Source organism: Pholcus phalangioides, unplaced genomic scaffold, assembly GCF_987345545.1.
Source record: "Pholcus phalangioides strain wild (caught in Gottingen) unplaced genomic scaffold, Ppha-v1.0 ptg000003l_1, whole genome shotgun sequence".
Classification (NCBI taxonomy): Eukaryota; Metazoa; Arthropoda; class Arachnida; order Araneae; family Pholcidae; genus Pholcus; species Pholcus phalangioides.
This window is the reverse complement of record NW_028301596.1, coordinates 27,010,821-27,032,972: the sequence shown is the minus strand read 5'-3', so window position 1 is coordinate 27,032,972 and position 22,152 is coordinate 27,010,821. Positions and strand designations below refer to the sequence as shown.

The window sequence follows — 22,152 nt, the reverse complement described above, 5'->3', positions numbered from 1 at the left end:
CTAAACCGCTGGGTTCTGGCATCTGCCAAACCAAGCCGTGAGTGGTTTATTGTTTCATTTTTACCCATTTATTTCCCATTAATCTTGTGTATGATCAGGCCTTCCAATCACAAGAAAAAGGAATCAACCGTGTCGCAGGATTCAAAAGGTTGAGAACCACTGGTCTAGTGGCCCCACATCTTGCAGTAGGGCCTCGAAGCTAAGATTTTTGGTGGGCCCCCAGCCAAATATTTTTCACAGGACCTCGTGTAATGAATTTATAGTGTGAAAAAACAAAAATAAGAATTATCTCATTTAGTGCCCCAGGCTGGAAGCCTATCACCCCTACTACAGTATGCTTCCCTCCTAATTGGAAAATCGACCCCACTATGTTTGTACCCTTACACGATGGTTCTTGGATGGATCTTGTATATAAAAAATTTTTCTTCAATTTTTTTTTTATATTTTACCTGCGGCAATACCATAGGCATAAACTTATTGAAGATGCTGGGGGGGGGGGGCTCAGGGTCAAATAATGGAGCATCGTCTATACGACGCGTTGTATAAATGCGAAAACCACATATAACGAACTTTTTTCGAAAATTACCCCCCCTCTTTCCTACACAGACGTTCCCCCCCCCCCCAAAAAAGTAAAAAATCTGTCGTTTTGATTTAAAATCCTATGCTTGAGAAGAAATATTCTATCATAACATTACTGTTGCTAAAGTCTCAAGCAATTTTAAAGTATTCATTTCAAGATTTAACAGGAAAAACAAATGTGATTTAAACTTTATGTAAAACAGCCTATACTTGTTTGTTTTGCTTTCTATATCTAAGCCATAAGTAGATGATGTATTGAGTTCCGTTGTTGAAAGATTTTTCTCTTAAAGAAAGAATTAATTAGTGTACATGTTTATCATCAGCAGGGCCGGAACTAGAGGGGGGAGGCAGAGGAGGCAACTGTGTGCCCCGGAGCGGCAAAATTTAGGAGGTGGTAGTTTTAAGTGGGAACAAAGAACACAGTTACAAAATTATCGAATTTGGGGACGCCAAAATCATGTTTCCCCAATCGGCAAAAATCCTAGTTACAGCCCCTGGCTATCAGCATACCATAGCCCGTTTAATAATTATTTTAATACCTTTCAAAAGCCATTGAACCAGTGAATCTTAAATTTTATGGCTTTTTCAGTAAAAAATATACATGAGAGAAACTACAATCGATCCCGCTTAGTTTTTCCACTTACAACATCTCTTCATGATGTGTTTTTGAAAACCGGGAAACACTGTATTTCAGTGACGCGTTTTTACCATTGAAAAATTATATGATTCGATTGATAGAAATGGTGTTTTCCAAAGAATTCAGAATTAATTGGTCAGTGAATGTATGTTGTTTGAATTTCTGGGGCTCAAAATTATGAAGGCTTCATTTGCCCATGCAGAAATTAGGCCCTGTATACAGGGATAATGTCTGAAGCCTCAAACGTTGTACAAAGGAATAAGGCCAGAAACGTAATAGGAAGACGTATAGAAAGGGTTCCATTACATCCTCCCCTCAAGATTTCTGTCTGTGAAAACTGCCTTCTTCCCTAGTTCCGGCCCTGGCTACCTAAGTGTTAAGGTACTGGAAACTGGGCTGCAACTGGAGGGTCAAGTGTCCAGGGTGCCAGACCAGGGATGGGAACGCAAATTTCACTCTTTAACCTCCCTTCAATATAACTTGAAATATTTAAAATTTCTAACAGTGCTGCGAATGTAAATAGTTTGGGAATCCTTGATTTGTAAGAAGGAACTTTCATATTCCTAGTATTAGAATACAATGGTACCGGCTGCTAATTTCGCAAATGCACCGCTATTCTGCGATTACACGATTTCAACCAATCACGTCTCTTCTTGGTTTACGATAATTCCCACTACCTTAATATCATACGATCTGTTGTGCTTTTGGTCACAAGGTTGCTTCGTTATGTAATCACTGGAATGTATTCTGAAAGATTAACACGTTGTTATGCCAAACACAAACATTCTTTATTTTAATTCGTGTAAGGGAAGGATTAAAATTCTGTGGTTAATGGTAGCGAGTGATGAAAGTGGTAATAAATTTTGAAAAAACTTACACTAAAAGTATATGCTTTTGGTGATAAACAGTTTTAAGATCCTTTCCGTCAGCCGAGTTAGTGTAGGTAATAGTGTATTGCATTGCGAACCTGAAAACCAAGGTTTGAATCCAGTTCGCGAAAGTCAACTTTTTTTTAACTCCTCGTCAAAAAATGATTTAAACATTTTAATTCTTTTTGCTGATGCAAATTGTTCATCTTACAATATATTTTTCGGACTCTTAAAATACAAGTACTGTAACAGTTACATATTATAAAAAAAAGCATGCAGAAGAAATTAAGACCAATAATGTTACAAAAAACGTAGTTGTCTTTTAGTGTCTTTTCTTTTCCTAAGTTCCGATTTTTTAATATTTTATAGCTGTTTACAACTATAAAATTAACGTGAATAATATATATATACAGTATATATATATTTTATACAATAATTTTTCTGTTTATTTTTAGTCGATTTGCTATCAAAAATTGCACTGATAAATTGGAGAAATATTTAATTAAAATTTGAAAAGATTTTAGTGATCCGCCCCTTTAGCTGTTTGAATATTTTAGTTTGTTCCGAATTTATAATGTATGTATATTTTGCTGATTGTTAAAGCTTTGGTATATAATAAATCAATTAAATATTATAACAAAAAATTTTATCAAGACCAATAATAATGCTTTAAAAAATGTAATTTGTTGGATTGTTTTCCTTTTTTTTCCATGCACGTGCGGGAACCGGTTGTTCCAACGCTATATGCAAATCAGCGGTGGCGTGCTCTCACCCTCGGGAGCACGGATATATAGAATGGTTTTTTTCTCTATATGTGAGATGTCTGTTTTTTTTTTCATGTATGTATGTCAGGATTTGATTTGTCTCTCCCTTTTGATTGCCGGCCGTATTTTCTGATGAACGTAAATGATCTTTTTTTTGCAACTTTTATAGAATAAAAGTTAGAGTTCAAAATGAACTTCTGATCGTTGTTTTTCTTTCTTCAGCTCAGTCGGCACGCTTTGCCCCCAACAAAGGTTATGGGCCCAGAGCCCGTTTTTGACTGAGTTGTTGAAATTACGGACTTGAAAAATTTTAAAAATTACGTCGGATGGTAGCATCTTTGCTTATTCGAAGTTGAATAAGGGCAATTATCGTCATTGGAAATTCAACACAAAGATGTTGCTGATGAACCAAGGACTGTTTGGTTTTGTGGATGGTTCTGAACCCGAGCCTTCATTGGAAACCACACGGAAAGAAATATCGCAGTTCAACGCAAAGAGGGATAAAGCGCTCTCAGTCATATGCCTAAGAATAGAGGATGAATTGAAAAACCTCTTATTAGAAACCACAGATCCGAGAAAGGTTTGGAAAGATATAGAGCAAGCCTATGAACTGAAAACATGGGCAAGAGTGGCAGCACTTCGAAGTGAATTCATGGGAATAAAATTCATGCCGTCTGAAACGATGTCTATGTATGTCGGCAGAATTTTCAGAGCTGTCAACGATTTGGAACTAGCCGGACGAAAGGTGCCCGATGATGAAGTAGCGTTTAAACTTCTAGCCCATTTACCACAGGCGTATGGCAACGTGGTGATGCAGTTGTATCAACTTCCAGATGGAAAGTTTACATCAGCGAAAGTACGCGAAGTGCTTTTGTCGGAGTACGATAGAGTTCAACATCATGAAGATGAGATGACCTCTGAAGATACAGCGTTTGGTTCCACGGAATGTCAAAAATCATCCAAGAAGGTGAAACCAAGATTCAAGCACTCGAGAATGTGCTACAACTGTGGAGTCATCGGACATATCGCGAGAAACTGTAAAGAACGGAAAACTGTGATTAGCAGCAAAATGAAGAAAAACAATCTTCAGTGTATGGACAATAGTGAAAGTGGTGCATTATACGCATCCGCGATGATATCAACATCAAAAGGTGTGCAGTGGCTAATTGATACAGCCGTGACCGAACATTTTTGCAACGACAGAACCTTTTTCTCAACTTTTCGAGAAATCCCGGATGGCGAAGCCATCATTGAAGGAACAACAAAGGTTCTTAGATCCGGTGAAGTAAAAATAAAGATACGTGGGACAAAAGGTAATGTAGAGCTTTTGTTGCAAAATGTTCTGTATGCTCCAGGTATGTTCCGAAATTTAATTAGCGGGAGACTAATAGATATTGCGGGTTACAGAGCTCGCCTAGGTGATCAAAAAATTGATGTTTTCAGAGCAAATAGAAAATTATTTTTCAGTGCCCCTTTATCTGGAAAACTTTATGTTGTTAATACAGAGGTAATTAACATGAATAATAAACATGAAGATCATTTGCTTGATAGAAACGACATGATGTTATGGCACACCAGATTCGGACATTTAAATGCTAAAGCATTAAGTCAATTTTCAAAAAGTGGCTCAGTATACGGGCTTGATAAACTACGCGGGAGAATTGAAAATTGTGATACATGTATGATGTCTAAAGCAAAACGTGCATCATTATAAGGAGTCGATGAAGTGCAAACTACCGATATATTAGAATTATGTCGCATGGACTTATGGGGACCGGCGCCCGTATTATCAAAAGGAGGAGCCGCGTATTTCTATACTATAATTGACGATTTTTCCCGATATGCAGTTGTATATATATTGAAACACAAAAATGAAGTTTTTAACTGTTTCAAATCCTATCACGCTAAAATCGAACGGCAAACGGGGGAAAAAAATCAAACGGATTAGATCCGATAATGGGTTAGAGTTTTGTGCTAAATATTTCGAGACATATTTGAGAGAGAATGGAATAAAAAGCGAAAGAACGAATATCTACTCTCCAGAAATAAACAGTATCACGGAACGATATAATCGAACCCTCATGGAAGGAGTCAGGTCCTTGTTGCTTCAAGGAAAATTACCAAAACACATGTGAGCTGAACTAGTAAATACACAGAACTATTTGCGAAATACGATTCCAGCATAGAACTTTGAAAGGAAAAACTTGAACGTTTTCAGTGGCAGAAAATTTTCCGCCAGACATTTGAAAGTCATAGGAAGTTTGGCTTAAGTCTTCATTCCTAAAAGATATCGAGACAAACTAGATAGCAAAGCGGAAAAGGGAGTGTTGGTTGGCTATGCAATAAAAACAAAAGGATATAGAGTTTGGATTTTGAAAACCGACAAGGTTATTGAGACGAAGCATGTAAAATTCAATGAATTTACTATGGGTACAGAAATTCAAAGAGTCTCTCAAAAATGTCGTGAAAACCCTTTGATTAACTTTTATAATAATTCAGATGTAGAAATAGAAGATTCTGAAGAGGACATAGAAAATCAGAAAATGCAATATGACGAAAAAGTGAAATGGAAAAGGGTTGTAAAAACAAGAAAAAAGGGTGACACAGCAGGCAGAAAAGATGTCTATTACTATCCTGAAGAAAATATCAGACTCAGAAGTAAAAACGATGTACAAAAATATTGTGAACGAAAAGGGATCAGCATAAACTTAGACGATTTTGATTTCAAAGAGGATACAAAGCGAGAAAATGACGTTTATGATGACGCATCGAATGAATCGGATATGAACATCGAAGCTCACTGTGTCAACATAAAAATCCCTAATTCTTACTTTGAAGCAAGAAATTCATCACAGAAATACGAGTGGCAAAACGCGATGAAAAATGAGATCGAAGCAGTAAAATCGCGGGATGTATACGATCTAGTCCCAAATCCTGACGATCGAAAAATTTTGGGAAACAAATGGGTGTACACAATCAAAAAGGACGAATTCTGTAACATAAAACGTTATAAAGCACGACTAGTGGCACAAGGTTTTCGACAAGTCGAAGGCTTCGATTATTTCTATGTTTATTCACTGGTAGTGAATTTCACATTAGTTAGATTATTCTGATCATTTCAATTATTTTGAAGGGTTGGATTCATCGACATTTAGACATAAAAAATGCATATTTGTACGGTAAACTCGACAATGTTGTGTATATGAATCAACTACAGGGTTTTGAAATTTCAGGTCTTGAAGATCACGTTTTGAGACTGAAAAGGGCATTATACAGTCTACATCAGGCCGGAAGACAATGGTTGTTTGAGTTGGACAAAACATTTTTAGAACTAGGTTTTGAAAAATTGTTAAATGGAAATTGTATATATGTACATAATTGGAATGTTGTTATATTAGTATATGTTGATGACATGGCGGTATTTGCCAAAAATGAGGAAAATATGAATATTGTAATAAGTTTGTTAGAATCAAAGTTTGAAATGAAAAATTTGGGTTCAATTTCATGTTTTTTAGGAGTACAATTCGAAAATGAGGGGAATAAGTTAATTATGCATCAAAAAGGTTATATTGAGAGAATACAACGAATTAACAAAAACATTTCCAAACGTAAATCTAATATTCCATTAAGTACAGGTATTACAATTCAGGGGTGTCAAGAAAGTGATTCCGTAATCACTGATGTTCCATATCGGAATTTAATCAGGAGCTTATTTTTTTTAGCAAACAGGACAAGACCCGATTATTGTATCAATTCAGATCATAGTAAGAATGTGGACTTGATTGCATATTCAGATGCAAGTTGGGCGTCTGATAGAGATGATCGTCGTTCCATGAACGGATATGTTATTTTACTAGGGGATGTTCTGATTTCATGGAAATCGTCGACACAAAAATCTGTAGCGATTTCAACTATGGAAGCGGAGTTTGTAGCATTATCGGAGACAGTGAAAGAAGTTATTTTGTTGTACCGAATTGTGAAAAATTGAATTTACCGTTGCATATTCCTACTATTTATTGTGACAATGAGAGTGTGATACATTTTTCAAAGAACTGTTGAAAATCGGCGAAGCAAACACATTGATATTAGATTTTTCTTTGTAAAAGATTTGTTAGAGAAAAATGAATTTGTATTATCACGTGTATGTGGAAAGAAAAATGTCGCCAATATGTTAACGAAACCTATGGGTAATGAAAAACTACGTTTTTATTGCAAATATTTCTTTTCAATGTAAAAAAAAAAAAAAGGAAAAAGGGGTGTTTTGTTGGATTGTTTTCATTTTTTTTCCATGCACGTCCGGGAACCGGTTGTTCCAACGCTATATGCAAATCAGCGGTGGTGTGCTCTCACCCTCGGGAGCACGGATATATAGAATGGTTTTTTTTCTCTATATGTGAGATGTCTGTTTTTTTTTTCATGTATGTATGTCAGGATTTGATTTGTCTCTCCCTTTTGATTGCCGGCCGTATTTTCTGATGAACGTAAATGATCTTTTTTTTGTAACTTTATAGAATAAAAGTTGCAAAAGTTCAAAATGAACTTCCGATCGTTGTTTTTCTTTCTTCAGCTCAGTCGGCACGCTCTGCCCCCAACATAATTCCTTTTAGCATATCTTTACTCTTCTGACTGTTTGCGATTATTAACATTGCACAAATATATTTTTTCATACTGTAATTTATCGGTTTATTTATTTTTTTAATAATTTTTTTTTAGTCGATTTACTATCAAAAAATGCATTAATAAATTAAAGAAATTTTTTACTAAAATTTACAAGGATTTTCCATCACATTTTCAGAAATTTGAAGTCGTTATCCTCCTTTAACTGTTTGAATATTTAAGTTTGCTTTCAATGCATAAATTTATTTGTTTAATTGAAAATGGCGCGATTGCACATTTGAAATGCCTTGCGGAACATCAGTGGAAATGTCTACCTTGTTTGCACCACTGTTCCGCGATCAGATACGAAAATGAAGATATCGTAGAGTTACGCAAATTATTGCAGAGGCTGAAGCAACGTGATTGGCTGTGTGGAAAAAATTACGAAAAAAACTGTGTAATAGCGGTGCATTTGCGAAATATGCTACCCGGCTCAGGCTTACTTTACTATTATTTGGTTCCTCATCAAATGCACCAGAACCTAGGAGCAGTGGATAGAGGAGGACCTAGGAGCGGGGCTGAGCCTCCCCCCAATAATTATTAAAAAAACAATTCAGTGCGTCCTCTGTTTTCTGCGTATGCGCTTCAGTCCCGTATACATGGGACGGCCAGCAACTTTCAGCACTCTCTCCCAAAGCCTCCTAGATACTACTTCTAGTATATCTCTCTAGAAGGCTTCGTCCCCCCCCCCCCCCCAATGTTAATTTCTTCATGTCGGCGCCTCTGTTGTGAAGGCTCGAAAAATTTGGCCTTCGCTAACTTTTAATAAGTTTGATCGTTGTTCACTTTACCTCCTCCCACTTTTTTTCTTTTTTTCTGTTACCTCATGTCCCCATCCCCAAGGGTCAAACTCAAAAGAAGAGATGCTCTTAAGTTTACCAACATTACAAGCAAGAGAAAGGATTCCCCCCCCCTCCCAAGTTTTCCCCAGAGGTGCCTTGAGGCAGGATGCAATTTAGGATAGATGGATGTCGAGTGATTGTGAGATAAGACTATTATTGTCACAGAACAAGTGCACTGAGATTCTAAAGAAAAGTAAAAAAATAAAATTTCGAGCAGATGATTTCTACTACTTAGAGAAATTTTTTGTCAAAAAGTTTTTCTGGGGCAAGTGTGTGCGAGACATGTCTATTCGAATTTTTGGGGGCCAAACCGGCTCTACAAAAATGTTGGGGGGGGGGGGGACTCGGACCGATAGGTCAAATACCAGTTTACGCCTATGGCCAATACGTTTGTCTGCGTGCGATAATGCAATCGGTAAAGAAATTGGCTTATTCATGCACATCCTATTTATGGCCGTATTCACAGACAGCATTTAAACTACAATTGCAGGTAAAATGATTAACAATTGCCACGGATTGGTTAAAACCCTCAATTTAACCAATCCATTTTTGATCTTCAATCCTTTCACCTGAGATTGTAATTTAAACCGTGTTAGTGAATATCGTCGTTAGACTGCACTTTTTCTGATGCACATCCACATCTAGTGATGCATGTCGATTCCGATGGTGAATTGCCGATTTCTACAGTCGGCGCCAATCGTTGAACTGACTGAACAAATTGCTCAATCAATTACACCTTCCTCAATTCAATGTTGTTTGGGTATTTTGCACTGTTTTCAGCTCACTATTTCTATGTGTCGCAACGCAACACGGCTGTTGTGCACACAGCTTAATATTGATCAATAGTGTGTTCAGTAGTCTTGCATTCGCAGGACGCATTTCAACGAGCGCAGGTGCACCCACGGAGCTTGCTTTGGTAAGTTTTGTCATAGGTGGCGAAAAAACATTTATGAGGGGTGGGGTCTAGGGTTTCCAGATGTCCGTATATACGACCCACAAGGGCGTATGCAGGAATGGATTGCATTGAATATTCATGATCTACTGAGGGCTTGGGTGATCTCGCTAAGGCTGTTGAAGCCACTTTATATTATCATTATTCTACTATAATTATCAATCAATTACAGAACAGATAATTATTTCACTTGTTATATAGATCGTAAATTTTAGTTGGCTTTTTTTCCCTTCAGAAAAATAAATTCCCAATAATAGCCACTTCTCCCAACAATGGCCATATTTTCATGGTCCTGCTAGCGGCCAATGTTGGGAGGTTTTGCTGTCTAACAATATTGGATGATCATGATCAAGTGTCTCGGATGTTGAACTAAAAGATCCGGAAAAATGACCATAAAAAATGTCCAAAAAATTCTCTAAAAATTTGACTAATGCCTTAAAAACTAAAAGAAAAAATTCCCAAAATATGCTATTAAAATAAAACAAATTTCTTTAGAAACTCAATCAGTCATTTTATTAACTGGGGGTTAAAGAAAAAAATCATCGTATCTATTGAAAGATTTTATCAAATTTATGAAAAGGCAGGATAAAATTTTCTCAACATTAACAGATATTATTGAAAATATTTGGAGGGGAAGATCTGATCTATTCACAGTGATAATTTCTCTTCAATTTCAGACGTTCCTGTAAAGACATCAAAAAATTTTCTACAGGCAATATATATAAATCTACTTTTTCCTCCCCTTATTTTTTTCAAATTTCAACAATCTGCATATTTTTCTGCAAGGACTGAAGGATGGAACTCCCAAAAATGCTTACAATTGATCTTATGTATGCTGTGGTTCCCAACTTCAAGGCGCGAATGCGAGCCGATCTCCCCGTTAAAAAGGTCTCGCCAGTGAGAGCAACAGGCCTAAAACGTTACAAATATTCAATCATTACACTTCACTCCCAATTTGAAGTATAGATGGCAGCACTGAAATATCAGACACAACACTAATTTAGCAGCACACTCAGACTATTAGCCGCGCTCACTTTGTTCCAGACTCTGCCACGAAGCTGGGCTGGAAGAGATCTCGGCAACGGGATAAGTCCGGTGGCAGAGACCCTGGTGTTCATTCATTCATGATCTTATGTATGCAGTGCCATCTTAAGGCATGGGCCCACCCAGGCATGGCCTGGGGACCTCAAGCAAAGAGGGACCTCACAAAAATAAGATCTGGTTGAAATTTTCGAGAATTTGCTTGTTAGGGCCTCAGAAAAATCAATTGGCTCAGGGGCCATAATACTCTTAAGATGGCCCTGTATGTGGGTCATTCCCAAAAGAAGTGTACAAACTGTTTCCGAGACTTTGTAATTTTTTTTACAAAATTTCAGAGCAATCTGATGACAATTTTAATTTTTTTTCTGGTTCTTCATTTAATTCTCTGTCATGCAGTGTTTCTTAATTTGTTTCAGATGGTATATAATTTTTTAAAAAAATCATTGTTTGTAGCAAAACATCAAAATCTGGCTGTCCCAGCTTCAAAAAAGTGTTAAACAAAGAGACTTGGTGCAAACCTAGAATTTTTTTCAGAAAACTTTTATATCACATTTTATATATGTGCCACAGGCACATAATACTGGCAATAAAATTGAGAAGAAAAATTTTTTTTCTTATGAAAAACTATTTTTTTGTTCATGTCCCGAAGTTTTCCCCCATTTTAAAATGTCCACTCTGTTACTGTCATTTGGGAAATATATTTTTATACCAGATTAAATCTGATAACACTTTTGAGCTCATTGAAAGGTTTACTTTGAATATGTGATCAACAATTTTGGATTTGACTTTTGCAAAATGATTTAATATTCATGTTATGTCTTTAGTACCCGATTTTTCTCTGTCAGATGTCCACTCTGTTACATCATTATAATAAATAATTAAGATTTTTTTTTCATCTATATCAGCATCTAGTGATAGTACATGGAGATATGCTTCAAAATATAATAAAAGTTTTCACAAATCATTTAAATTTATAATGGGAAAAAAATAATTTAGGCTAATTTGTCCACTCTGTTAAGTCTTCCAAAAACTCAACCAATGCAACAGAATGGAAACTATGATTTAAAGTAAAGTATTCTTAGTTAAGAGGTTTTGAAGTTTTAAGTTAAATTTAATAAGTTATTTATTCAATTTAAACCCTTTACCACATTCTCCCCCATCTCATATTTTTTCAGTTAAATACGAAAATTAAATAGTACAGATCGTCAAAATCACTGCCAGGCACAGATCCAGGGAAATTTGGCATAAGGGGCATTTTAGTATGAATAAAGGTTGTCATATGACAATATGGCAATACATTCTGTATTTTAAAGGATAGAACAATTATTTCCCTATAAAATTAATTTTTGTTTCCTGGCTCCATTCCCCCCCCCCCCCAAGTCTCACTGGATATACTCTGGATCACTAATGTAAGAGACATAAACGAAAGATTTATACCAATATAAAATTACCATTCAATTTCAACAAAAAATTTTGAAGTAAAAGAAAGTTGGAAAAAGGGAAACATGCTTATGTTGGCAGCACAGTAATTTGAAATATAAATTGATTGCACTATATAAACTTAGATTAATCCAAACAACATCTTCTGAAACAATAGTTGATGATATCCCGTGTAACAGAGAGTCTAAATCCTGTATGTATGGCAAATGTTTGAATTGTCATGACAAGATGGTATCTATGAATGCAATTTATAAATCGCTGGATGAGACTAGCACTGTACAGTGATAAGAATGGCAGCGCAAACAAGAAAAAGTGGAAAAGAATGGTAAAATGAGTCGTTACAAAAATAACAAAAGAGCAGAGATTCTGGAACCTAACAGACTTAATCAATGCTTTCCAAAAAGAAATGAAATTGTTCAAGAAATACATTTTTAAAATCTAACACCAATATAGGACTTACCAAATGTGCATTAGAAACATACAAAAACATGAAGCTGTTCTTCATGTGTATTTCAGTGAAAATTATAATTGCAAATTATCTGAAGGAGTGTAAAATCATCATTTTGGTGGGTCAAGAAATCAAGTATGTCTTCATAACTGTGTGCTGTATGTTGCAGAATGTGAGAAGCAATTTCGTTCAGCTCAGTGTCACCGAATTTGGAGCATGGACCATCTATTCTGGCTCATTTGGAACCGATTTTGAAAGTGATGAAAAAGAAGAATATGAAATAAATGTGGTTCACTTTTTTTTTCTGATGGATCTTGTACTCAGTACAAACAAAAGAAAAAATTTTACTAATTGGACAAATATGTCTCAAAATATTTCAAGTGGTTTACTTGGAATTTTCTTGAAGCAAACCATTGAAAAGGAGCAGTTGATGGTGTTAGTGATATATTGAAAGGGACAGCTGATAGCATGTGGGAATGACATCAGATGCTACTCAGTTTTTAACAATTCTCAAAGATGCCACCAATGTAAAACTGTATGAAATCAAAAATGAAGAAATAAAAGGTATAAAAAAAAATTATTCTGAATGATATAACTGTGCTGAAAGGCACTATGGCAGTCCACCAAATAGTAGCAACTGGCAATGGATTGTTGCAATACAGAGATGTTTCTTGCTTTGTGAAAGAAATGTTAAACTCTGTGAATGCTACGAAAAGAAAACTTACTCTTGCCAAAGAAGTATAAAACTGGAAGTTCCACAACCAATTTCAGAGTTTAAATCTCTGGAAAATGACATTAAAAAAAATAGTGAGAACTATGCTATCGACTCCAAAGGAAATAAATAGCAATGGAGAAATGTCAACTGGTCTAATTAAAGCAGGTGTTCACATGCTCATGAAATTTGATTCTGGTGGTGTATATAAATCTACATACCGATATGTTGTTGTAGCCCAAAATGACATTGAAGATGATGATGGAGGTCAAAGTTACGTGCTTCAAAACTATGAATGATGCTAGGAAGTTGTTCAGAGCTGATGACAAAGATATTTCTTACATCCACTTTGAACAGATTTAAAAAATTTTGCCAGAGCCAAAATTCAAACCATGAGTGGGGTAAGCGTGTTTTTTGAATTTCCTCATAGCATGGATGTTTTTCAGATGTCATAGAGGAGTCTCTGGGATACCTTCATATTGTATATATACTTGTTTACAAAATAAGTGTATTTAGAATAATTGTGCTTACTCTAAGTTAAACATTTCTGTCCCCTCTGTTACAGGAAGCATTTTTGCAGTTCACAGGCAAAAAAATTATAATTTAACATCTTAGTTTGAAGTGCTTTTTAAGTTATCAACCCATTGTCTGCCAGAAATAAAAAAAAATAATTTTAAGTAGTTGAAAAAATGTAAAAAATAAACTTTTTTATGTGCTATTTCGAAAAATCATGAAAAACGATCAAAACGACAGAAAAAAAAAGTTTTTTTTCTTTTTTAAATACTTTTTTTCAGCCCATGTGTAAGAAATAAGCTGATTTCATTATTTTAATGGGTAAAAACAGCAGAAATAATATTTATTTTTTTACAGCCATATTTGTTTTTGTAACAGAGTAAACAAAATCTATCATTTTCAGTCATAAAACCCAAAAAATAATATATTATTACAAAATAAAAGTGAAAAATATTTATGAAATATTAAACTTCAAGTCATTGGCTATAATTTGAGATCAATTTTATTTCGAAAATTCAACTTTGAATTTTTCATCTCAAAAATGTGGAATGTACTTTTTTTGGGAATGATCCATGTACATCATCAGTTCTTCAATATTCCCAAGGCGGCAAAGTAAAGCTTACTGTATGCAAACAGATTTCTAATGCATCAAAATCATTCAACACGAAAATACAACAATACAACACGAAACCCTATATAGCATAGTTCCCCAAAATTTTTGTTCCATCGCCTCCTTCTTCAGGGGTTTTTAATCTCACCACCCATCGACTCAAGCGAACCCTTATGATCCTATGTTATATACTTGCAGCTTCTATCACTACCCCCCCCCCTCCCGAACCATTCCATTGCCCATCAGGTGCCGATATTACCCATTTTGGGAAACACTGAAATATAGCATCAGAATTTCTTGTATTCTGTCACTTTCATTTATTGTTTGATTAACACTAGAGCCACGGAGTGTGTCAATTTGACCCAAATCAAACTTCGTTTTCATTTATCTCGAAAACGTAAACGCAAATGTTAGAAAAAATTCGTGACTTTTCATGATATCATATGAATATCAATTCACAAAAATTTTATTATCTTCACATTTTGCGTTTCAGAGTTATAAGCACTTATACCTAGAACCGCGGTTTGGTAGTTTTCTATAGGAAAAAAAGGGCGTAGAATTTTCTTGGAGGTATTTACCCTTTCTAAAAATTATTTGTAAATGAAGATAGTGAAGAATAAATATCTTTCAAGGTCAAGGCCAATTTATTGTCTGAGCAGATTATCTTTTTTCAATGGAGGAATGGCAAGTAGAGCTAAATACTTTTTTCCTTTGTAAACTTAAATACCTGGAATTCTGACAGGACTTGATAAAGATTTCGGGAGTGTAAAAGATTTTAATCTAGAAAAAACGTGTAGTTGAAATTTCTGCAGGCAAATGATGTCACAGAAAAGAATAAAATTCCGGCTTACACCAAATACATTTTGCACTGATTTTCAAACCCTGGAAAGTATCAGCATCCAACGAATGATCACTATGTGCTCTGAAAGCACAGCTATGCATCTATGTCACAGCTATGCATCTATCTCATCAAGCTATTTCAGAACAAGTCCAGAAATGCCCCAACTGACACCTTTTTCTGACTACACTGAAGATGGCTCAAATGCTAAAAGCCAAAAAATACGAGCTTAGTAGAGACGGTAAGACGAAATTGAAGAACAATATTATCTGACACAGTAAAGATAATGAAACTACAGTTGTATGGAACAATCATGCCACAATGACAATTTATCAAGGAAAGAACTATATAAGTTTTTCATTACTCAACACGCCTCATTTGGCAGTCGATATTGGCAGTAGTAGCCTCAAAAAGCTTCCACACACACACATGCAGAAACTACTCTGCACTACAATTCAACAAAGTGTAACGGCCGTAGTTGTAGTGATCAAATACCCAGAAAATATTCGGTGAACGTGGCATCACAGACGTTTTCGACAACATCATGGATCTCACTATAAAAATATTTCTGGATTTTGTATAGAGCAGTACAGAAGGCCAGAACTATTTTGCAAATGCACTTTCTCTAAAATCTTATTGAATAGCTACGTTCATCATACATATTGCCCTTGCACAAGAGGAAACTTTCATGGGCTCTTGAACATATATAACTGTTCATGAGCCATAAAAAAAATAAAATAAACGAGTCTGATGTTGGGTAAAATCGAAATGTGGAAACACAACTTAATTTTTGCATGGGTTGTGAAACTTCAACATGCGATGAATGTGCAAGAATAATGAAAAAAAAAATTGTGCAACTGCTCATCATAAATTCCACTTCTAAGTTAAGAAATCAATACTTATTTGAGAGTATCATCTTAGACTTTTTCATACTCAATTTGACATGCATATTTTAAATCTTTGTCATATTATGGGATTACTGAAAAATGTTTTTGGACTGAACAGAGTAAATAATGTATACTAAATCTTATTTTTACTGAATTATATCATTTTTAGCTAATTTTGAAGCCCATTTTGTATTCATAAACAAATATAGTTTGAATACATTATGAATACGCAATTAAACAATATTGAATAAGAGGGAAAAACCCAGGAAAGGAAAATAAATTCCTGTTTTCGCTATGAAACACTGTTTTTTCCCAGTTTGGCCCAGTCTGCGGTTCTAGGCATACCGAAAGTGCAGCGGTTCTAGCATTAAGTGTGGCCAGCTCTAGGAATTTTTAATTTAATGAATGCTAAATTTACCTGGAATTGATTCTATATAAATGTTTATAAATGTTTGTCATTTATAAAGGAAAATACAACTTAAGAGAATAAAAGTAATGTTTTTTCTTTTGTTTAAAAATTTTTTAGCCTATATTTTATTTTGAAAAAAATTTCAAGAGCAAAAAAAAATATCCTAAAAATGCCATAAAACCTGAAGAAATACAAATTTCATCAACATCTGGGCCCTGATTATGGCAATCGGAATTTGACATCAATAGAATTGTAAACATCACAGACCTGGCAACACTGATCAGCCATGATCAGCGGAACAATCATGGATGGCATGACATAGTAAGCATATGCATATAAAAATAACTAGACAAGGAACTTTCAGCCAGTGGTCTATTACACCATTCAGAGTTTCCCTTCAGACACATAGCAAGATGACCCTTCGAGAACAAGGAATGGCTAATGAGAATGCAAATTTTTTCCAAGAGGAAAGGGAACAAAAACTAGAATTTATTGTAAGTGCATCATCACTGAAGAAAATGAATACAGATTAAAATTTTTGCTGGTAAAAATGATCAAAATATGATATATAACTGAATTCTTAAAATATGACTGATCGCTGTAAAATGCCCAAAATATGACTTGTCATAAAAAACTATGGCACGTCATAAAAATCTAATAAGTTACAAAACTTATTATCTAGTGTTAAAGTATATTAAATAAGATTTAGAAGGAAGTATGAATTCCCTGAATGAATTCTTTACTCAACAAAGAGACAACTTCAGCTGAAGAAATTTTTTTTTTATTTTTTTCCTGAAGTACAACTGAGAAAATCTTATCAATCCCAAAATCTTTTGTCAAGTTTTTTTTCAGCAAAATTAAAATCTCAGCCCAGAGGTTATTGAAGTACTGCTTCCTGAAAATGAATCAGTAGAATATTTTGTATGGAGAATGACATTCTCTTCAAATTTATGAATGGTCTTGAACTCATTGTAGTACCAAGAGACATGTAGATGGAGCTGATGAATTTAAAGAAACAAAAAGGGTAATCTTTCCATTTCTAAAACTAAAGTTATTAAACAAGAGTTCAATATTCTCAACTTCAGCAAGATGACAGAAAGAGTTATTATCAGCTATGTTCCATGCATATTGGCAAACAAAAAATGTAGGATAAAAGATTTTTGAATCCAATGCAGAAAGCAGATAAGTAGCACTAGGAGCTTAACCTTTTACCGGCCGAATTCAGATTCCAAGTGATTTTCATTATTTTTTTTGTTAATTTCTCCTTCTGATTTTTTAGTTAAGGGATATCAATCGAGAAATTGAAGAAAAAAAATTTCCCTATGCGTTTTCTTGAATGTTCCCAATTGGGAACATTGGCCGGATCTGACTAAACATAATTTTCGCAGTGAAGCCATCTTACAGGATGATGAAAAATTCGTCATCATTTAATAAATTTATTTTAAAAATTAAAGAATATACATATAGAATTTTAAAAATGATGGAAATAAATTTCTCTCGAATACACTCAAAAGACATGTATATCTGGATTATAATAAAGAGCTTATGATGAGCTGAAATGCTGGTCTAAAATTCACAAAAGAATACATACATACGGGTTTAGGTTTTTGTATGGATCCCTTGGTAAGTTAAAAGATATTATTTAAAAATATAAAGAGAGAGAAAATATTATTTACAACTCTGGTACCTAAAGGCACAGGCTCCGATGACTGCTTACTAGAATATACTTCCATTTTATATGGGAAACCACATTGTTTGAGCAAATCATCCAAATTTTAAATCCAAAGCGAATCGGTTTTCCCCATATAAACATCTTACTTGAATGATGAGCGTAATACGGTACTATTGATTCATCGATGCTTAGTTTATCATGGAACAAACCGAATGTGTGTGAATTTTTCATTTAATTCATCATAGATAGCCAACTTATCACCGGGTTGTAAGAAAGAGTTATCCATCAAATGGAAGTTATTTTTTATGTCTCTAAAGTTATTTCTCGGCATAACAGTGGGGACAATCGGTACTGCTGTGTCTACTGAAAGTACCCCAGTAATCATTTTCACTTGGTATTCTGTGATACCCACTTAGCAAAACCAATCCAAAAAACGTTGCTATTTTTTTCCACTCAATTTTCAAATTCGATCCATGTTGTGCGACATAAATATTTGTCATCTCAGCCAAGTAACTGAGGTACTCTTGCAGTAAAAATTTGAAAAAAATATCAATCGAGTCGGCTTGCACTTAGCTCAGCAAACTTATGACTGATTGCTTCAGTAGGTTCACTTATATTTTTGTCGAATGCAGTACTTTTTTTCCACTTTGGTTGCATGAATTTTAGTCTTTTGGCACTTGACACATGATGTTTTCTTGTTTTTTGACTGGGTAATTACCTGATCTTTGAAAGGCAATTTTGATGTAGAAGGCATGTTGATAGGATCTACAAATTCACCCACAAATGAACTACGTGGTGATCTTAAAACACAGATATCCACAAACATCTGCAGGAACGACCGGCCAAGCATGTTGTCATCGATATCTTCCTCATCTGTAGCCCGCTCATTTTCATCAGGCAGTAGCTGGTACATTTCGAATTCTTCATCAGAGAGATGTGATATATCAGAATCTCTCAAACTCAGTCTAATAAGCTACTAGTATAACAAAAAAGATGGGAAAAAGAAGTGTAGAAAGTCACAAGACCAGATATCAACTGAGAACTGGAAGACCAACGTACCAACAAAATGACTCAAAATGTAGAGGGAAGGTTGAAGGGGGGGGGGGGCAAAGTGAGTCACATAAAAAAGGGGGTGCTGCATGTAAACATCGGAATGTGAAATTTGATACTTTTCCTTCCTTTTGAGACACACCAGAGAGAAGGGAAAAAGCAATAAATTGTTTTTTCAGAATGCCACTCCTCTGCATTGCACTTTAGAATAGTCAGTAGTGGCCAATGTTCCCAATTGGGAACAATCGTAGGAAAAGTTCCCTGGAATTCAAACAAATTTTTTTTCTCTCTCATTGAGCATTTCTTATCATTCTTGGCAATATTCTACAACTAAAAAAAAATTGAGATGCATGTATGTTTACAAAAACTATTTTAATAATTAAAACATAAACTTACAGATAATTTCCCTTGAAAATGGGTGATTTTAGAATAATAAATTGATATGATAAGAGCTGAATCGAATTACTTTTGTCTTTTCTAAATTAAGTTCAGAACCTTATATGTTCAGGGAAAAAAAATCAGCTATTTTCGTTAAAGAGAAATATTTTTTTTGAATTAATCAAAAGTATGTTCCCAATTGGGAACATTGGCCGTTAAAAGGTTAAGACGTTGGTTTCATAGGTCCATTACCTTCTCAATAAATAAGAATTACCAACATGTACCAACTGTTGTGGATGCCTTAATGAAATTCACCTGGTTATACCCAGTAAATTCTACTTCAACACAGGATGCCTTAGAGAAGCTAAAGGTTCAACAGAAAATTTTTGGGAGTTTGTACCACATTATAACTGACAGATGCTCAGCATTAGCTTCAAAATTATCGCTATGTTGAGAGTATTACACATTTGCAGGTTGCCACAGGTGTTCCTTGTGGAAACGGACAAGTCAAACAAATCCATAGCACTCTAATACCGGTCTCAACCGAGTTGACTCTTGATGATGAAATGAAGTGATCACAAACACGATAAGTTGCAGAGGGTCCAGAACAGCACGACTAGTTAAACCATGAAATACAGGCCATTTGAACTTTTTACTGGTGTGAAAATTAGAAATAAAAAAGACACTGTACTAAGAGAACTCCTGATGGAAGAAACTAAGCTTTCCTATTTCATACTAGCCTAGTCCTCTAGTAGCAACAGTGTGACACCATAGCTCATTTTTTTAAAATTTTTTGATGTCTTGCGAGACATCACTTGTTATTAATAGAGCCAAAATTTGTTTATAAATTATTGCTTCTCAAGGAAAACATTCATGATCTGTTACTTGTAAACTGAAATTTTATTATAAATAAAATACTATCTATTTTTATTGTACAAAGCCAAAAACTGAAATACTGTCTAGTCACTACTACTCTGGCAGTTTTTGATTCAGTTTGAAATCAATTTCAATGAAATTAACAATAAAATGTTTGAATATATAAAAAAATTAGTTATTGATAAGCCCTCTCATGGCAACAGTGACACCATAGCTCATTTGCTTAAAACTGTCAGATGATCATAATATAATGGCCACTCAGAGTGCATTTGTAAAATTTATTTGATCCACTATTATAGAGAAATACATACTCTTACCTGGCATTATGCTACTTCCTGGTTCATTTTCAGGGAGAATTAGTTCACCAAAACCACAACGAGGACCTGATCCTAAAAACCTTATATCATTAGCAATTTTCATCAGACTGCAGGCAATTACATTCAATACTCCAGAAACTTCAGCCATAGCATCATGAGCAGCTAAAGCCTCAAATTTGTTGGTAGCCGATACAAATGGTAAACCTAAAAATATCACAATGCAAAAAATTATTTTAAACTATAGAGATTGAAGCAGATGGAGTAAAAAGTGTTTCATGCAAATTACCAAAAATATTACCCTTACAACAGTTAAAACCACCAAGATGTAAAAAATTAAATGTGCCTGCACTGTGACAAAGATCATGAAGGGCAAAAAATTGGATTTGTTCATCAGCCAGCACTCATGCTGCCATCTGCTTGGCTTCGACTTCATAATAGACTCCACAGTACTCCCCCCACCAGTGACCTCAGTCACGACAGATATCAATTGGGAAATCAAACTTTCCTCCCACTACGAGTTGCAGTTTTGATGGTTCCCTAGCAGCTGCGGCAGTTCTTCGAATAACAGTGCCTAGGATTGTTGACCTCTATTCATGGTAGGGTTGTTTGGTTTAAACCACATTAGTTTTAACCAAGTAGTTTTTTTTCTTCAAATATATAAAATCATATAAAAGTGGACTAAATATAGTATTTTCCCTTAAAACTATCACATTCGTTCATTATTAGCCATTATGTTTTATTCTTACATTTTCTGTTCTTCAGCTGCGCCTAACGGACAAAGATCAGTGCACTAGTAGCTACATTACCTCAGACATTTTCATTTTCTTTCCATAGGAAGCAGCATATCTCGTACTGTATATTGCCACCAGGCTTAAAATTATTGTTTTTACATATTTTCAACATTACCCCCCAGTTAATCAAGGTTCTACTGTACAGTAGTAAAAGCCCGAAATTGGCCAATTCGTGAAGCAGGTGATGATCCCTGTCTAAAAAAAATTCAGTTAGAAATTCCTTGGAATATAGACTGGGTCACCATTTAGTACCATACAGTAGTAAGTGATTTATGAAAAATAATCAGTTGTAAACAAGGTGATAATAATTAAAATTCTGATTCCAAAACCAGCTAAGAACTGCTGGTCAGAATAGCTTGAAAATTTGCATGGGCCCGTTGCATGAAGCGATGGAATTTTCTTTGGTGAAATAAAGAAAAAACTTTAAAATGCACAGGTAGATGATGCTGTACTTGGCCAGCGGTATAATCTTTCTTGCGAAACCACATCATTTTGGCACTTCAACGGCATCAGTGTGTGAATAGACTCCATCCAGACTCCTCCAGAATAGACGCCGCCTGGCAGTCGAGTGGTTAGGGAACTAGCTTCTCACTGTGCAGGTCTGGGTTCGAATCCCGGTTCGGGCATGGATGTTTACTAACACTAACAAATTCCCTGGACGGATCATGCTGATCCCTTGGCAATACGTGAGGATCACGTTATTATTATTATTATTATAGCAAGGCTGGGCAAATCCCAGATGCTGGGGTGACTAGAAAATAAGATTTGGCACGTAAAATTTTATATGCATCATTGGGAAAAAGCAATTAAGTATGAGACAGTTTATTTTTATTTCGTAATGATGTGTCATCCAACATGAGATAGGGTCATA

The 22,152-nt window shown here is 35.0% G+C and overlaps 1 protein-coding gene across 10 annotated transcripts in view; it reads right to left on the bottom strand.

The window, feature by feature from the left end:
- LOC149088346 (fumarate hydratase, mitochondrial-like) overlaps window positions 1-22,152 on the bottom strand; it is a 152,944-nt gene that overhangs the window by 26,792 nt on the left and 104,000 nt on the right. For 6 of the 10 annotated variants that reach the window (XM_089247307.1, XM_089247340.1, XM_089247322.1 and 3 more), the window contains one exon: window positions 20,491-20,694. In XM_089247307.1, coding sequence (XP_089103433.1) covers window positions 20,491-20,694 — 204 coding nt within the window. Of the gene's footprint in view, window positions 1-20,484; window positions 20,695-22,152 lie in introns of all 10 variants that reach the window. The other 4 variants (XM_089247317.1, XM_089247327.1, XM_089247303.1 and 1 more) reach the window with 1 other exon arrangement.